This window comes from Populus alba, chromosome 1 (assembly GCF_005239225.2).
Source record: "Populus alba chromosome 1, ASM523922v2, whole genome shotgun sequence".
Classification (NCBI taxonomy): Eukaryota; Viridiplantae; Streptophyta; class Magnoliopsida; order Malpighiales; family Salicaceae; genus Populus; species Populus alba.
In genome coordinates this window covers 19832187-19847273 of record NC_133284.1, presented here as the reverse complement: position 1 = coordinate 19847273, position 15087 = coordinate 19832187, and the positions used below count along the sequence as shown (strand labels likewise).

Here is a 15087-nt window from a genome sequence, read left to right as displayed (position 1 = left end):
TGGATATTCAAATCAAGGAAATGAGGTAAAATAAAATAAAATTCAGAGCCAGTGTCCACTGCCACTTATCTTGATTTTTGTTTTAGGTGGTATAAAAAATGCCAAGCCTCTAACAATAAAATATTGCAAACTAGATATTATCTTCTTTAGAAGATGGGATGAAAATCAAACCATGAAAATCGTCTTCAGACCACCATTGTAGCAATCCAACAACGCCACCGCATCCTCGTAACACCCGCAATTTAATCCAAAACACCATCACATTGGGCCGTCGTCGTTAAGAAGGAGAAATAGGATTCAAATAGAGGAGAAATAGGACAAACAATGAGAAATAGGATCTTCAAGAGTTGAGAGCAAAGAAAACGGGAGGAGGCCATGAAATTAGTGGCTTAGAATAAATTAAGTATCTCATAACATGCTATTTTTATTTTCTGGATGAGAAAGAAAAAACACATTCGAGCGTCAGCAATTAATGAGGAGTCAAAATGGTACTTGGTTTTGGTAAAATTACAGGAAAAAACATTGTAAGGAAACTAGCTTAGAATATTTTATTTCTATAAAAGAAATTAAAAGAAAAGCGAAAATAACGATACAAATTAAACGCATGGACGCAAACGTATCTGTAATTAGAGAGAGAGAGAGAGAGAGAGAAAAAAAGAGCGAGCAAACTCGATCTGCATGTTTTCTGGATCCCATATCATATTCAAGAAAGACACACCCATTTAACACCCTTCTTGAAATCAAAATCTAATTAAAAAAGAAAAAGCAAGACCCCTCTTCTTGTTCGAAGCCAATCTTCCTTTCGTGTTTTTTGTCTGGGTCTCATTTCTTTTTCGTGGTGTTGCTGTTTGCGATGGAGAAGAAGGTGGTGGTAGCTGCTGTATGTGTGGCTGCGGTGGCCGGGGCTGTGGCGGCGGCATCAGTTGTGAAAAGGAAAATGAAGAGGGACAGGAGATGGGCCAAGGCAATGGAGATAGTGAAGGAAATGCAGGAGAAATGTGGAACTCCGATCTGGAAATTGAAGCAGGTGGCTGATGCCATGGTTGTTGAGATGCACGCTGGCCTTGCCTCTGAAGGTGGCAGCAAGCTTAAGATGCTTATCAGCTATGTCGATAATTTGCCTTCTGGGTATATCTTCTTTATTTTTTCTTTCAAGTATGTATGGATGTATGCTAATGTGTGAAATGTGTATATGAGATCCAATTGGACTCGAATTGTGTTCGTTTATGCATGTGTGATGAAGCTGATCTGCTCACTTATGTCTATTTGATTCATTTTTATATGTAAAGAGGCATCAGACAATCACATTCTCTCTCTCTCTCTCTCTCTCCTCTACACACACACACGCTTGCATACATGATCCGGTTTCACTTGAATGTATGTGTACATACACCATTTGATCCACTTTGAATTAATCAAGGTGAGTGCTTGATATTGTTGTCTAGAGTTTATTATTGCACACTCGCACATGGCTCTAATACGTGTTGTTCAATCTTTGCTGTTGTGTTGTATAAATGTATAGACCTTTGATGCAATGGAACTTGAGTGTCTTGTGGATGTTTCTTGTTTTTTCATTTTCACTTTGTTTTTTCTAAGTAGATTATTCAGATGTTTAATTTTATGCCTTCCGGAACGATATTTAAGCACCACAATTGATTTCTGTTGAGGTGATTAATTTTGTTCTGGATCATTTTCAATTAATTCACGTCTTTTGATTAATGTTCAATCTTAATCAAATGAATCTTGACTTGTGCTGAGTGCATGAAATCTGGAATTACCTTCTTTGTATGGATCATAGTTTTGTGATAGCAACTTGCAAGTATTGTCTTCGATGGTGTGATAAATGACAGAACCTAAGTTGTACATTGCCATGTGGATAAACATTGTAAAACCTTTTTAATCCATCAACAAGTGGGAACATGTATCAGAGAGAGTTTTATTCGTTCCCTGAAGATTTTTTCAGATATATGAGACAAGATTTTAAATTTATTGTTATTTTTATCACAGTGATGAGAAAGGATTGTTTTATGCGTTGGATCTTGGTGGGACAAACTTCCGTGTAATGAGGGTGCAGTTGGGGGGGAAGGACGGTGGACTTGTTAATCAAGAATTCACTGAGGTGTCAATTCCACCAAATTTGATGATTGGGACTTCAGATGTAAGTCTGCTTTTCAAACCATTGCTAATGCTATTATAGTCAGTTAATCCATAATAAGGTCTTTCACTAACAAATATGATTGCCATTCCAGGCACTTTTTGACTATATTGCAGCAGAACTTGCAAAATTTATTGCTCAAGAAGGTCAAGAGTTTGACCTTCCTCCTGGTAAACAGAGAGAGTTAGGTTTCACGTTCTCATTCCCTGTCATGCAAACGTCCATTGCTTCTGGGACCCTTGTTAGGTGGACGAAAGGCTTCTCTATAGATGACGCAGTTAGTATCGATTGCTTGATCTCAGATTTATGTTTTTTGATATTTCAATGCTGTACTGGTTTTTGAACTGATATACTGTTAGAAGCACATACCAAAACTAAGCCAGTGGATGTACATACATCTCTGGGATATCTCTGTAATTAGTTTAGTAATTTGAGTTTGTGACTCAAAACAGGATTCATCTTGATTTCTGGGTAATAATAGGTTGGCCAAGATGTGGTGGCAGAATTGACTAGAGCCATGAAAAGACAAGGCCTCGACATGCGTGTGTCAGCTCTGGTAATTTAAATCTGGACTCCCATGACAAGTAATAGGATCTTCTTTTTTGTATTTTTTATCTGCTGTTTAATGATTTTGCATCAGGTATTGAGTAGGTTTTCCATTTCCCCCCTCTTCATTCTACACCTAATGAGCAGTGTTGATACTAGGTCAATGATACGGTTGGAACACTAGCGGGAGGTAAATATTCCTACAAGGATGTTGTTGCTGCTGTGATTTTAGGTACTGGATCTAATGCTGCGTATGTGGAACATGCACAAGCAATACCAAAATGGCATGGTGATCTACCAAAATCCGGCGAGATGGTCAGCAAAGATTGCTATTCTTGGTTTATTTTAATGCTAATAGTAAATTACTGAAGTGCTGAAATATTGCAATGTAGGTTATAAACATGGAGTGGGGTAACTTTAGGTCATCTCATCTTCCACTAACTGAGTATGATCATGCAATGGATAATGAAAGTTTAAATCCCGGTGAGCAGGTAATTTTCAATTTTAAGTTATGTAAGTCCAATAATTTTTTTTGTTGCATGCCTAGCAAAAACTGTGCTGTTCATATTATCTATTCAATGTTTTTTTTTCTTCACAGATTTTTGAGAAGTTAATCTCTGGTATGTACTTGGGTGAAATAGTACGCAGAGTTCTACTAAAGATGGCTGAAGAAGCTGCTTTTTTTGGTGACATTGTTCCTCCAAAACTCAAGATTCCCTTCATACTGAGGTAAATCCAATTGGCTCTACCAGTGAGTTATGTGTCAGTAAGCTACAACCTAAAGAGACAAACCATCTTATTATGGTTCCAAAAAATTTAACCTTGCCAAGACATTTTAGTACAGGAAGAGTTTATGCGGAGCAAATTTGAGGATTACCAGGAAGTTGGAAGTGAACACTCCAACTAAATTGTTATGATTGCCACAATCTTAAAATTTGAGCTATTATTATAAACTATCCCATAAAAAATGCTGCATGTTTAGCTGAATATTTGATTATGTAATAACCATCAATATGCTTGTCAAATCATGCTAGGTGTCTTTGTTATGGTTGAGAATGTACCCAAGCATGGTAAGCATGTTTGTTGTAGTCTACATGCATATTTGAGAGCAAATGAATACCACATATTGTAATATTAATTGGGATACTTATCCTATACAATGAAAAACATTTGTTATGGTTGTCAGTGTACCTGGGCATAGGAATATTTATTAGATTCTGCATGCATATGTGAGGAGAAAGCGACTTGGCAAATATTCACATTTGTAGTTTTAATATGCAGGACGCCTGATTTGTCAGCAATGCATCATGATACATCATCCGATCTTATATTGGTTGAGAAAAAATTGAAGGATATCCTAGAGGTATATCCATTATTTTCAAATCCATATAGCTTTTATATTTTGCAGTGCACCAAAAAATTCCCATTATGTTACATTATCACTTATGAAAGTTTTTGCAGTTATACTCCTTGTCAGGAAACATGCTTTGTATTGTACATTAAAAAGTGCCCTTGATATCCTGTAAGAAAGTCCCCTGTTTAGCTAGTTTTAGGCTCCGCATGGAAGATTTAGTTTTTGACTAAATAATTATCTAACTAACCACAAATTCAATGCATGTATTTGTCCAAAAAGAAAAATTGAGTCCCTGTACATGTAAAAATTGATCCAATCAAATACATTTGTTCTGAATATACACCGGACATGGAAATGTTTAACCAGAGTGTTTTTGGAAAAAGTTTACTTGATTGTTCATTTACGAAGAGCACAAGAACTCAAATAAAAAGAATTTCATATGGACTCCAGTAGAAGTTTTATTAACTACAAGCACCAAATTTATGATATAGAAATTGAGTTGAAGTGGCACCTATTACAGTGTAAAAAGATCCAATAGAACCATTTTTTTCCCTACCAGAAGCTCTAGGATGATGCGATTTGCATCAATCATTTACCAAATATATCTAACTATTGGTATGTATTTTACTATGTTATTTTACCTTTATTTCAGATATCCAATGCCTCCCTTCAAACAAGAAAGGTCGTGGTTGAGCTTTGCAACATTGTTGCAACACGTGGGTCCCGTCTTGCAGCTGCTGGGATCTTGGGTATCCTGAAGAAAATAGGAAGAGACACCGTCAAAGATATGGATGAACAGAAAACGGTGATAGCCATGGATGGTGGATTGTTTGAGCACTACAGTGAATACAGCAAATGCTTGGAGAACACCCTCAATGAATTGCTTGGAGAAGAAGTGTCGAAAACCATCTCGATTGAGCACGCCAATGATGGCTCAGGCATTGGAGCTGCCCTGCTTGCTGCCTCACATTCACTGTATCTTTAAGTTGAGAATTGCTGAGAATTGACGGATCATTTTCGGCTTTTTTCCTTTTGGTTTCAGCAGAAATCTCTGATACCAAACTTTCCATTCATTTCAAGCTCAGTTATTCATTTTTTTTATTTAGAAGAATGTTATCGTCAATATTTTACATACACCTTACAAAATGTGGTACAGGTGGATTGAATATGTAAAAAAAGCAAGACATGGAGGTGGCCAGTATTTTCTGATTCGACTTGTACTTCCACCTGTTCTTTCTTGCTGATGTTTACCAATTCTTTTGGTGAGAATAATAAACTGGTGAATTCAAGCAGTGCTTTTGTCCATGTTGTTGCCCACGATTTCACAGGTGCAGGCTGCTGTCTTGTGAAAATCTAATTCTTTCTGAGGTGTTCTTGCTCATGGTAAAACCTCCAAAGAGACATTGGTTTTCTGGGTGTCAGCCAAGCAAGTTATATGCAAAAATGTTTAAAGAGGCTAAAATCATGAAGCAACGCCTGAGCTGAAAAAGGTCAAATTGGAAGGTTCTAATTTGGATCAAACATACATGATTAGAAGCATTATTGTGCCTGCTCTTCACCGCAATGTGTTTGGAAACTCGGGATCATAAATGCATTAGAGTCCATTTTGATAGCCTATTTCATGATCTCTTTTATAGGTAGAAACTACTGTGATCGGTATAAACTTCAACCCTTGTAGAGGGTAGCAAAGCCCTTTATTTGCTCCTTGTTTTTAGAAAGAATTCAAAGTTAATTTTTAATATAAGAGAAAAAAAAGGCCGTTGATGTTCTTTTATGTCAAAAATTTTTAAATGAGGAATTAAAAGATGATATATGCTACAGTAAATTTTAAGATATATGAAATGTTAAATCGTAAAAAGAGTTTTGAATGTTAATTACTAAATAGAAAAGTTGATATTCCTAGTATGAAGAAAACAATATATGCACATATAAATATTTGATAATATATGCTACAGAGAGCCTACTAGTTAAAGATAACACCATTTCAAAGCAAATTTCTATTTAATTATGCAACAATTAAAATAAATATTTAAAAGAGTTTGAACAATTAAAATTCTAGAAAAAGAATGTATTTACAGCAAGACAAGGGGTAAAGCCATCTTAATTTAACTCATTTTTCTAATATATATTTATTGATATCAAGATTAATTTTTTTTATAGCAAATCAAAATATCTCCCCTCTTTCTCTTTTTTGATGAGTCTCTCTCATATGTCAATATTCATGGATTGAAATATGATAAAAATAAAGTTTTAGAATCAAAACATAAATACCTAAAACTATAAGGACCGAAAATGTAAAAAGCAAAAGCCTTAGCGACCGAAGTGAATTTTTATAAAAACTAAGAGGCTAGATTTTAAATATTGCATTGTAGGAGACTGAAATGTAAACATAAAAAACTTAAGAGATCAATTTGAATTTTTGTGTTAACTAAGATTGAATTAAGTTTTTAAAAATTAAACTGTAGAAAAATAAAAGAGTGTAATTCACCACCATGTCTTTTATTTATATTTTTAGTGTGATTAACATATTTGAAGAAATCACTTCCACGATTCCACACATTATCTTTAATAGAAGTGAGTCGACTCCAAGTATCAAAACACCAAGCAAACTAGGAAATAAAACAAGATTAAAATAGAAAATTTATCTTCCTGCATCCTCCTTTTGCACTCTATCATTGAATAACCTTAATTGGTAGCAACACTTTTCTTTGAAGAAGGAGGTCATAGATTTGAAAGATTATTTAAGAGGATTTTATATAAATAGACGTGACGTGAATTATATATGGATTTGAGAGATTTATAAGAACTACTCATATACATACATACATACATACATACATACTAGGCACCTCCACTCACCCTCACATAATTCTAGTGGAAAGCTTCCTCTTGGTCAAAAGATAATAATCAGTATGCCAAGCCCCTATCTCCTTGTACATATTTTGTCCGAGGGAAGTCTTTGGGGACATCAACTTCAATAGAATATAGCCATTAGCCAACCAGTGAACTCATGACGAAGAGCTAGCATGTCATATTCATGTATAATATAGTTAATATCGTGTATAGTGTCATAAATCCACGCGTTATGGATGCCTTGTGGAGAGTATATAACTCGAACGAAAATTAATTTTCATGCGAACTAAAGTATAAATTGTTTTCTGATATATATATATATATATATATCCCTTTCTTTTGTTTGGTCTAAAAAGGAGTGATTAGATTTTGATATACTTTTCTTGGCACCCCCCACTAGTAATATATAGTTGGGGGGATGGACTCTTGCTTAAACTTCAAATAAAAGTTAAAAGTTCCCTTAATTTGAAGTATTGTTCGAATGTAGAAGCACAATGTTTCTTGTTTTTTTTTTTTTTTTCCAAATCAAATCAAGTCATTTCATTAGTTTTTGTAAGACCTAATTGTTCCACGATTTAACTTAACAAAGAAATGAAACCTAAGTTTTGTAAGACAAAATTATTAGAGAAATATTTAATTTTAAAAAAAAATGAAAGCCTAAATTAATTAAAAAGAAAAGTTCATATATATATATATATATATATATAAACATGGACATAAATTTATTTTATAAAAAATAATTAGTGGTTTTATATTGAGATCGTGTGAACCCTTATATATTCAATTCAATTCAATTAGTTTTAGTTGAAACCCAAGTAAAATTAATGGAGGGGTTTTATTTAAAAATAAAAACAATTAAAGAAGATCAATTTTAAAATTCTTAATTCATAAAATAATTATACTCAAGATCAAAAATTATAGGATGAACTAAACTCATATAATGTCAATATTTGTTCTCTTGGAGAATATCATAAGAGTCGCAAATTGATGTAATTTATCATGGAACTCAAGAAGTCATGTAGGGTAATTTGAGGGCAGATTATGTTAATAAATCCATTGCTTGATGTTACAAAAGACCTATTCTTTATATTATATATATATATATATATAGAAGATAAGCAACAAAGTTAGGGGCCTGGCTGCATGTGAGATAACATAAATTGCACCGATTAATCTTTGAAGAAATAAGCAGCTAGCATTGGCTATTCAATAATATTACTCTTCTTGTTTCATCTCATCTAATCACAAATCATTGTATTGTTTTTATTGTGATCATGATCATCATGTTCGAGAGACATGCTAGAAACTAAATAGGTATCTAATAGGACACCTAAAACATAAATCTAATATATTTAATCAAGGGAGAAGTCATTCTTTGACCAACAATGTTGAGGAGGTTCCAATAATATAGAAAATGCAGTAAGTTATAAATAAGCTCTTTGATCTACAGTTTCAATAAATATTATATATCATGAGGGATAATGAGAATAATCTACCACTCCCCAAGCTAAGGTTTATCATAAACACATTATGCCCTCCCGATTAATCATTAGTAATGATACAACTCATATCACCTACTCTCTAAATTTACATATCAACAAGAAAAACTTATTTCTCCTGGTTATGATACGGAGCAAAGAGCAAACCTTTATTATATCAATCGCAACTTTACCTTTAAACTCACCTTTTCATTTTAAAATGTTCTTGGTGTGTCATCTTGTATTATGAGAGGCCGTGAATGTTACATAACCTTTCTTCCTTGTTGGTGTGTTTTGCAAAACTTTATGAAAAAGTCAGCAACTGGTTTGGGTAAACAAAAATGGTATACTAGATTCCTTGGTTATATTAGCATCAGACAAATCCAAACTTGAATCCTTTATATTTATTACTAATTGTCCATTATATTTTTAAGTTATCTTCTTCATTGAACTCTGGCAACATCAATTTGGAAATTTACCTTTTTTTAGATTGAGTTTTATAGAAAAAAAAAAAATTTATGTTTTCCTTTCAAGCCACATAATACTTGTAATGCTTATTTATTTACAAAACAAAGTAGACTTTTTTTTCTCTACTAGTTCTATATTTTCTATTCAAACCTTTTGAATTAATTCATTGACATTTAAGATCCTTATTTCATTCCTCTCTTTATAGTGCTACCTATTCTTTTCTATTATTGATGATTATTCTAGACTAACATGGGTTGTTTATCCATGCAACTAAAAAATAAAACACAACGATTACTTGCTAATTTTTTTTCTTTTACCAAAACACGATTTAATGATTATATATACATACCATTTGAATTGATAATGACATGAAGTTTACTTTAGTGAAACCTTTTTTCAACAAAGTGGTATAGCCTTTCAACATTCTTACATATCTACCCCTTAACAAAATCAAATTGTAGAGCACAAACACCATTATATCCTTAAAATATGCTCAATCCCTTTATTTTCAAGCTCATTTTCATTTATATTTTTGGATTGAATATATTTGTTCTACTATCAATCTTATTAATCACCTACACCTACCTGCACCACTTCTCTCATGGCAAACTCCTTTTAAGACTTTATGACAAAGCCCTTTTTTATTCTCATCTTCGAGTCTTCATGTGTCTTGCATATGTTATTATTGTGCATGTTCCATATAAATTTATCATGTTACCAAACATTGTGTTTTTCTTAGTTAGGTTGTTCATAAAGCTTACAAACTTCTTAACCGTACCACTCATCAAAGTTTTACTAGTGGAGATGTATTTTTTTATATAAAAAAATGTTTTTTCTTTTATATCCATTTAATACACTACCCTCATACTAAACTAGTATTTTCTCATTGCTTAGCTGACCCTTTTTCTTTGGATTCTTTCTCTATAATTTAACCCACTCCACTCTTAGACCTTATGCAACCCATTTCTTTATTGGAAACAACACCTTATATTGGTTCTACACATTCATCTTCCTAGCCTTATTTAACTAGTTCATCTTATGTCCATGTTCTACATCATTTTTAACATCTTTATGCCTCGTCTAGCTTTATGTGACTATGTTTGCAACTAAATAATGTTGACTAAGCTATTATTATTTTTGTTGTATGGCTATAAAGAGGTATGAAGGCAAAAAAGAACCATGAACAAATCTAAAAAAATAAAAAAAATAAAAAATCTAGACTAAATGGTAAAATTGAAAAACAAAACAAAAACTTACAAAAGATCTAAGGATAAAAATAACAAAATAAAAGAATGAGGATTGGCATTAAAATATCTCTAACTAAAGGGACCACCTTGAAATTTTAATTTCCATGCACCAACTTCGAGGGAGGAGATAAGAAAGAGAAAAAAAAAATGTCTTCAGCGATATTCTATCCATAAAACAATAACATCTGCCGCCATTATGGGAAGAAGGGGATGCATCAAGGAATCTATTGATATGGCATATTCTAACTTCTCAGAGTCATAGGACGCCGAATGCACCACTCAAGCATGGTAGAACCCTCCCACGTATATCTACGTTACATCCACACACCTGATAAATTTACAAATTTAATAAATTTTAATTAATGCAAAATACCAATTTACGGGTCTACTAATCTTCTTATAACACAAAAACCAACATAAAATTCTATAAATGCCCTCCAAACAAGCCTAATTTTATTTTGACTTCAAGGTTAAGTTAGTAATTGAACCAAACAAAAAAAAATGAAATCTCATAAAAGTCATTAGAAACTAATTACCTTATTTTTATCTTTAAAGACAATAAAGGTATTTTAGTATTCTAAAAAATATAAGAAAACCTTTATACCCCTAATGAAAATGTCAATTTGAATGGCAAAAATTGAGCTTGGCCTTCTAGGTTGATATAGTGAATGGCAATAATATCAATTTACTATTATAATCTATAATGAATCACGACCAATGACAAAAAAAGTATGAACATAGATTGGGTACGAGTTTGAGAGATGATCAAACTTTTCTTTCTCCTATAGTTCATGACAGCCAATAGGAAGAGTCTTGAAACAAAAGGAGTAAATCATTTATTGTTTGTATGCATGCATGAACACTAATTATCAAATATATATATATATATATATAAACAAATAATATTAAAGTAGAAACAGTTATCCAACAAGCATAGATTTGGCACGAGGTCGTGCGTTTAAGTAATGTTATATGTTTTATAATAATATTAACTAATTTTTTTTAATTATGATATACTTAATAGGAACAAATATCTTAAGAATATGCTCCTGTATAAAATATTATTTATTTTAGTTTTTTTTTTTAATATGTTGTTTACATGGTTTTATAACATTAATTAGTTTTCTCTCCTTCATCGCATATTATTTTAATATTTAAAAAAAAAAATTTAAAATCACGATAAGTTTTTATTTTAAAAAAAAATCAATGCTTTGGATTAAAATAATAAAACATGTTTTCATTAAAATAAAAAAAATACATAAATAAAGAAATGGAGTTAGATAGAAGAGATGTATTTTTTTTCTATTTATTTCAAATGATTGAAATTCTTCCAAACATTAATTGTTGGTCACCTTTTATTTAATAAATATGTTGATAATAAAAACATATATTTCATTCAAACCAAAAAAAAATATATGAATAAAAAAGATTAATCCATCTAAGAAATTGTATTTTTTTTTCTTTGAGATTTAAATCATAATATCTAATTTAATTGTAAAAAAAACTAAATAAAAAAAATATTTCGAAAAGTGTACAAATAACTAATTTCTGTTATTTTGCATGGAAGGAGATTGAGATACATTGTCAATCATAATCAATCAAGGTCATGCCATATAGCTATCGACGGTTTTGAAATTCAATATCTGCTTTTGGGAGGCCCAATAACCAAACAGGCCCAATGCTGACCAAAGATAGAGCGGCAGCCATGGACGTGTGAAAGAAAGGAGATCTGAATAAATAATATATATACATAAACAGTAGGGTCAGTCCCTTCGGAAGAAGGACCGCTCTACGTTTTCGCCCTAGAAGTTTGGCAGCTCTCAACGAAAACGACCCTTCAAGAGTCCCCAAACATAAAGTTTTTTAAAGCTCCTGGGAACATTGACTATGAAACAACAACAAGTGACCCACAGCAAATTATAACCATACAATCCAAGATCAACGGTGGAATCTCTTTTCCGAAGAGAAGCAGTTTTAGGGCACGCAGAGGAATGGAATTTAGAACGTGGAGGCCTGGGACAAAATGTCATTGTCAGGGGTCATACAAAAGGGGTGTTAAAGCTTCCACTTTCTCCTCCCCCGAAGCCGAGAGGATCCCTTGAAGGAGCAGCTGTTGCCATGGAATCAAGTATGAGAATAAAGGGCGCGAGCTTTACAGCCCATCATTCTTTCAGATTGTGGGAGAGCTCGACAGACAGACAGACATGACATCTGCTCGTAATTCATGTCGATCTTCCCGGTAATGATGAATCATGGCCACCGTAAATGGCTGTTATTTTGGCAAAATACCAATAAAATCTCCTTGATTACGAGCAAGAGGGTGGAGCTTCGCCTGTCTGATGGGCATCGCACAGATGCAAGTTGATTAGGAGTCCCAGCGAACCTTGTTAATGATCTCCACTGTAAAAGCTTGTTCTTGGGTGTCTCTTGACGCCATTCTACACTGCTAGGCTCTGGCACACAGCTAGCAAGCCTGTGCGGGCTGTGATTATCACACGTGCACAACGCTGAGCAACTACCAGAATTATACTATGCGCCAACAGGCATTACTGTGCTTTCTCTCACAGTATATTCGACCGGTATATATAATTTTTATTTTGGTTTTTAAATTTTTATTTTACATTATTGGGCTCTCTTTTTTTTAGCATAAATTAGCTACTAATTGCATATGTTTTTTAGGAGGTAAGGTTGAATTAAAAGATAAAGAAATGAAGTGAATGTTTTGATTAACATAGAGAGGGGGTTGAAACTTTTATTAAAATATTCATTTTAATATTTCATTTTGTTTTTAGATTTTAGGTGCCACTTCCTTGAAGTTTTTTTAAAAATAAGTTTTGGTACCTAACTTTATTTTTTTGTATTTTTTTATTAAAAGGAGAGAGAGAGAATCATTGAATTCCTTCTTATAAAGAGAAAGTAGTAATTCGGTAAGATTTCAACCACCAAAATTATTGATTTTTGTGTCAAAAGATTCCATATGATAAGGTCAATTATGTTTAGGTGTTTTTTTACTTAAAGAAATATATTTGAGCTCAGAAAGAGTTTTTATTTTCTAGTGGATTTTTATTTTTGAGGCGGTTTATTGGGTTTTTAGCGGCCATGGATTGACTTAACAAGGTCTATAGGATCTTTTCTAAGTGTTTTGAGTAAAAAAAAATAGGTTGAAAATTGGTGTTTTGGTAAAAAAAAAAAAAACAAATGACCCTTGTTTTTCTAAATACCACAATAGCTGGATTCTAGGTTGTGCAAATGACGCATCTTTTTTTATATATACTTGGGGTGGACGACGTATTTGGGCTTGGCCTTGCAGCACCTAGATTGATTCCTTTTTCATTCCTTTTTTTATTAATTTCTAGTTTTTAAAAAATAATGCATTATTTCTGTTTATTTTTTCAAATAAATTTTGGGTTTATAATTTAATTAGATTGTAATTATTTTTAAATGATATTGAATGTGTTTAATTTTTAAAGAAGTAGGTATGATTCATCTGTGATTTTTTACTAATTTTATATAGATTAAATTTTCTTTTTTAATATTATTTTTTTATAAGATTTTTCAAATGTGCAACCTTGCATTGTTTTTTTTTAAAAAAAATTATTATTCAATAAATTTTGTGTGTATCAATTTCTATTATAAATTTTATGTGTTTTTTTATTACAAATTTATTTTTATAGAATAATTCATTAAATATAATTTGATAAATTACTCGTATTGTGATGTTAGGTATCTTGATCTTTATCTTTCACCGGATTTTCTCAATTTAATTTTTGTTTATTATTGATGGATTTTTTTTTTCATTGCTTATACAATGGTTATTGATTTGTTTACTTAAATATATGTATAAGTTTTTCAATTTACATTTATGAGTTTATTTTAATATAAACAAACACGTTGAATAATTCTGTTTATTCTTTTTTTTTTATTATGTTTTGATGTTTAAGATTTGATGCTTATTCTTATGATTTTTTTTTTCTTGAATCTTTTATGAAAGTTTCATTGTTTTTAGTTTCATTCTTCAATCTAAGTTTATATATATATATATCTTTGTTTTGTTCTTTTGATTTTTGTTCTAGATTTTGGGTTGCGCAGACAACGTGTTATTTGTTGATGCAAACAATGCGTCATTTTTTTTATATATACATGACACATTTTTTTTCCTTGAATCTTTTATGAAAGTTTTACTATTTTTAGTTTCACCCTTCAATCCAAGTTTATAGTCTATCGTTTTTTTGTTTTTTTTTATTTGTCTTTGTTCTTTTGATTTTTATCCTTTTGTTATATTTTTTTTTAAATTTTACTCTCAAACCTCGAATTTAAAATTTATTGTTGCCTTTTGATTTATTTTTTATTGTAATTTTAACACATTTTTATTCTATTTTTTAGGACTTTTGTGTTGTTTTTTTTTTTAACCCCCATGATTTCTCATGTAAAGTGCTTCCCAGGTCACGATCTAAAAAAATTAACAATAATTGATTTTTTTTGTCTTCATTTAATCTTTATTTTTTTTATTTTTTTAACAAATAAAATCATTGAGTTATTTTAAAAATATTATGAAAATATATTTTTATAATATTAACAAACATTTATCTTTTGTATTGAATCGTTTATTTATTTATTTATTATTGATATTTTATTTTATTATAATATTATTAAATTAACCAAATTTATTAAACTCATTCAAACCATGGTTGTTAAAAATGCGTTTTAACTCGTAAAATCGTCCGATTTTACGAGTTAAAACACCAAAAACGTTTAGAATTGGAGTTAAAACTCGAAAACCAGCAAAATCAGGTTGACTCGGTCAAACTCGCATAAAAATGGTTTGACTCGGAAAAAACATAAAAAACGAACCGTGTTAACGAGTTAACCAAAATTTTCACTTTCACCACTGTTTCACCGTGAGTTTGACAAAAACACAGAGTAACCTTGTAGACTACAACTCTCACACTCTCTCGGACTCCCTTTCTCCCCTTTCCCCTTTCCCTT

The 15087-nt window shown here is 31.6% G+C and overlaps 1 protein-coding gene across 1 annotated transcript; it reads left to right on the top strand.

The window, feature by feature from the left end:
* Window positions 1-222: 222 nt before the first annotated feature.
* LOC118042602 (hexokinase-1) lies at window positions 223-5360 on the top strand. The gene is made up of 9 exons (XM_035050313.2): window positions 223-1128; window positions 2008-2158; window positions 2250-2432; window positions 2637-2711; window positions 2861-3016; window positions 3094-3192; window positions 3300-3430; window positions 3983-4064; window positions 4708-5360. Exons 1-9 carry the CDS (start codon window positions 854-856, stop codon window positions 5038-5040), a joined length of 1485 nt encoding a protein of 494 aa, XP_034906204.1. The 5' UTR covers window positions 223-853; the 3' UTR covers window positions 5041-5360.
* Window positions 5361-15087: the final 9727 nt, after the last annotated feature.